General features: G+C 34.1%; 1 protein-coding gene across 1 annotated transcript; it reads right to left on the bottom strand.

The window, feature by feature from the left end:
- Nucleotides 1-753: 753 nt before the first annotated feature.
- LOC110647960 (cytochrome P450 704B1) lies at nt 754-3,183 on the bottom strand. Its single transcript, XM_058154038.1, is given in 6 exon segments — nt 754-1,095; nt 1,373-1,573; nt 1,647-2,033; nt 2,131-2,424; nt 2,538-2,753; nt 2,863-3,183. Coding segments are annotated over 6 exon segments (1,599 nt in total). The 3' UTR covers nt 754-915.
- Between the last annotated feature and the right edge of the window lie 231 nt (nt 3,184-3,414).

Here is a 3,414-nt window from a genome sequence, read left to right as displayed (position 1 = left end):
GGATAAAGGCTTAGTTGAGTTGAGTTGAATATTTGAGTGAAACTAATTAGTTGGTCTATGTATTTTAAAAAATACATTCTTGGATAAAAATGGAAATTTTGTTATGTGAAGACTAAATCTGAATTTACATTTTTTTGAATTTCCAATTCCTTGGACATTATTTTTATGTTTTCTCTACTAGAAAATAATTTTCCTTGATTGCTTAAAAATTTAAGAAAAATGATTAACTTTTTATGTAGACAGCTTATACAATTTTTATCAATAGACGAAAATGAATAGAGAATAAGGGGGAGAAGGGTGTAGGTGTAGAGAAGAAAAAACATGGAGATGGAGAAATAAGGGAGGATAAGAGAGAAATAAGGCGATGAGGATTAGAGTAGTTTAAGTATAAAAAATAATTATGGGACTAAATAGTTAACGGAGTCAAGTTACAGGGATTAGTTAATATGTTTTTCTAATTTCATTAAAATAGAGAAACTAAATAATAATTTGATTAGTATTAACTTAAGGAAAAATTGATGAAGGGATTAAAAAGTTTAACGAAAGCAAAGTATGGGGACTAAATAGTTAGTTGCGTTAAAATATAGGGATTAAATAGTAATTTACCATTGTAAAAAATTGATGATATAGAAAATTCTTAAGAAAATCTTACATGGAATAACGGCTTCATTATATAATTTTGCCTTGATAAGCCTAAACCATTGCAAAACCAAGTGCTAAAAAGAGTGATGTTAGGGTTCTGCAAGTCGGGCATGAAAAAATTACAGATCAAATATTTGTAACAAGAATGTCTTTCATCATCTTGGAACAATTTATTACTTACTATTTGAACTAATTGTTTCCATATGGATTGAAACAGCATGCTCTTGAAACATTGATTAACAAGAAAATCATGGCCTCTAGAATTGTTGTATCTTATGAACGCCTGGATGCTCTAAGCTTCAAGCCATGTGCCATTGATAGAATTGTCATCATTCTGTATTGCACTGGATGATTTGGGACCAAATCAAATTTGAAAAATCTGCAGAGTATGACCAGTGTCATCTTCATCTGGAGATATGCAGAGTCCTTACCCAGGCAAATCCTTGGTCCAGCCTACATACACATTAAAAATGGACAATAAGCACCAACCACTTTTCTCTGAGCATAGTGTCTGTACATCAGATTTAACCCAAAATCGTTTAGAATGGAGAAAGAGAATTTATATAGCCAACCCAAAATTCTTGGGATAAAAGCTTAGTTGAGTTGAGTTAGAGTATAGTATCTGTACATCCCACATCAGAAAGACATAAAAAGATCAAGGCTTAATATAATGTTTGGGCCTGACCATTGATTGAGTGTTTTGAAAGGGTTAAAATCTCTTGTATTTTACCTGAAATGCAGTGAACTTGAAAGGAGATGCTTTCTGGAAGAAACCATCTTTGAGCCATCTTTCAGGGTTGAATGAAGCTGCATCAGGTCCCTACTTGTACTTCATCCTGCCCATTGAATAGGGAACATAAGTCACCATCCCTCCTGCTTTGACTTTAGTTCCATCAGGCAACACATCATCCTCCAGAATCCCCTTGGGGTCCTACAATCATTCGATACTATCTCACTTATCCGCTACATTGATGGATTACAATTGGGAGTGAGAAAAGGTATACCTGAGGGACTGCTGGGTACAAACGAAGTGTTTCAGTGATCCCTGCATGCAGGTAATATAATTTTCCCAATGAATAATAAGTCAAGAGTCCTGCATATTGCACTGTTCTTTGAATGAAAGATTCAAGATCATCCAAGTCAAACTGAAGCAATGTAACATTCTCTTCCTTTGCCCTATCTTCCTCAAAAGTTTTGAGTTCCAAGTAGAGCTTCTCAGCTACATGGTTATGTGTCATTATCATGTATATTGCCCAAGAGAGAGTTGTTGCAGTTGTGTCTCTCCCAGCTCTCACAAAGTTGAGGACAACATCTCTCAGACTTTTATCTGTCAAATTGCTTTCTGGGTCTTCACCTAACTCAATGAACCTTGATAAAATATCATGTTTCTCCTGATTTTTCCCATCATAAACAAGTACTTTGGTCAGTGAAGACAAATTCTTTTCATCATTCTAGAGTAGAAAAGCTGTTAATAAATAGTTATGAAACCTTGTTATTATTGTTCTTTCGAGCTTCTTCCATTTCTGTTTTCCTTATATATATGACAGAGTAGGTGAAATCATCAATGATTTTAATGCTCATATCAAGTAGAGCTTCTGATCCCACATTAAGGAATTTCTTTATTTTCCACAATGGATCAATGAAGCAAAGTGTAACAATGATGTTGGCATTATCAAAAGCCTTAGCAAAGCAATTATCTGGTAGATTGGGAGCCAATGTTCCTATTTCTACACCAAACCCAACTTTGCATATGGAGTCCAATGTCATCCTCATAAACAATTCCTATAAAATTAAGACACTTATCAGGTTTAAGTTAGAATGGACAAAAAAATTAACAAGATTGGCATTTTAAAACCACCAGAATGAATGAATCTAAATCTAACTTTTCAAGTCACCTGCATATCTACTACTTGGTTGTGAAAAGATGCATGACTAAGGATAGATGAGAGCTTCAAGCTATACTCTCTAAAGACTCTGGTGCTGAAGTCCCTCAAATTCTTGGATGCAAACTCAAAACTATCAGTCTTCCTTTGTTTCCTCCATAGTTCACCATCTACATTAAATATTCCTTCTCCAAGCAGCGCTTCCATATATGAATGGTATGTTTCACCCTTCAATTGATATTAATTTCCTTTTATCATCAAATATAAGAAAATATCATAATGGACTTCAAAAACCAGAGTAAATAAATACACAATACTGATTATGGAGATTTGTTACCTTTGGATAATTGGCAAAGTTGGTCTTAAGAACATGTTCAACATTAGCAGGATTTGCAATGTAAGTGTATGTTGTGAATGGCATGGGAACTACTATAGTTCCCAATTTAGAGAGGTATTCAACAATCCAATCATGCATTCTATCATAGTTGATAAGCTGCTCAATTGCTGCACCAACAATTGGCCATGTTTTTAGTCCCTTCTTGTTCCTTTGGTTCCATCTATGGATAAAAATCCATGTCAAAGCCAAGCAAGCTATCATCGATATTCTCATGTTGTATCCATCAGAAGAAAGCAATGAAACACCCATTTCTTTTTCCATTGATTATAAATTCTGAAGAACAAAAAAATTGCAATGTACTGATAGAAAAGGCCTAAATGAAATAGTTTCTTATAATAAGCATGGCAATGGTAAAGAGGAAGTTGTTTGAGAAACAGGTTAGTGGTGAAGTTTATCAAGCAGAGAATCAGATATTTTCTGTCACAATCTTTGTATGCTTTAGGATAATTGAGATAAAATTAATTGCTTCGCCTCTTTTTGACCCTTTACCTA

The sequence above is a fragment of the Hevea brasiliensis genome, chromosome 9, assembly GCF_030052815.1.
Source record: "Hevea brasiliensis isolate MT/VB/25A 57/8 chromosome 9, ASM3005281v1, whole genome shotgun sequence".
Lineage (NCBI taxonomy): Eukaryota > Viridiplantae > Streptophyta > Magnoliopsida > Malpighiales > Euphorbiaceae > Hevea > Hevea brasiliensis.
This window is presented reverse-complemented; position numbering and strand designations above follow the sequence as displayed.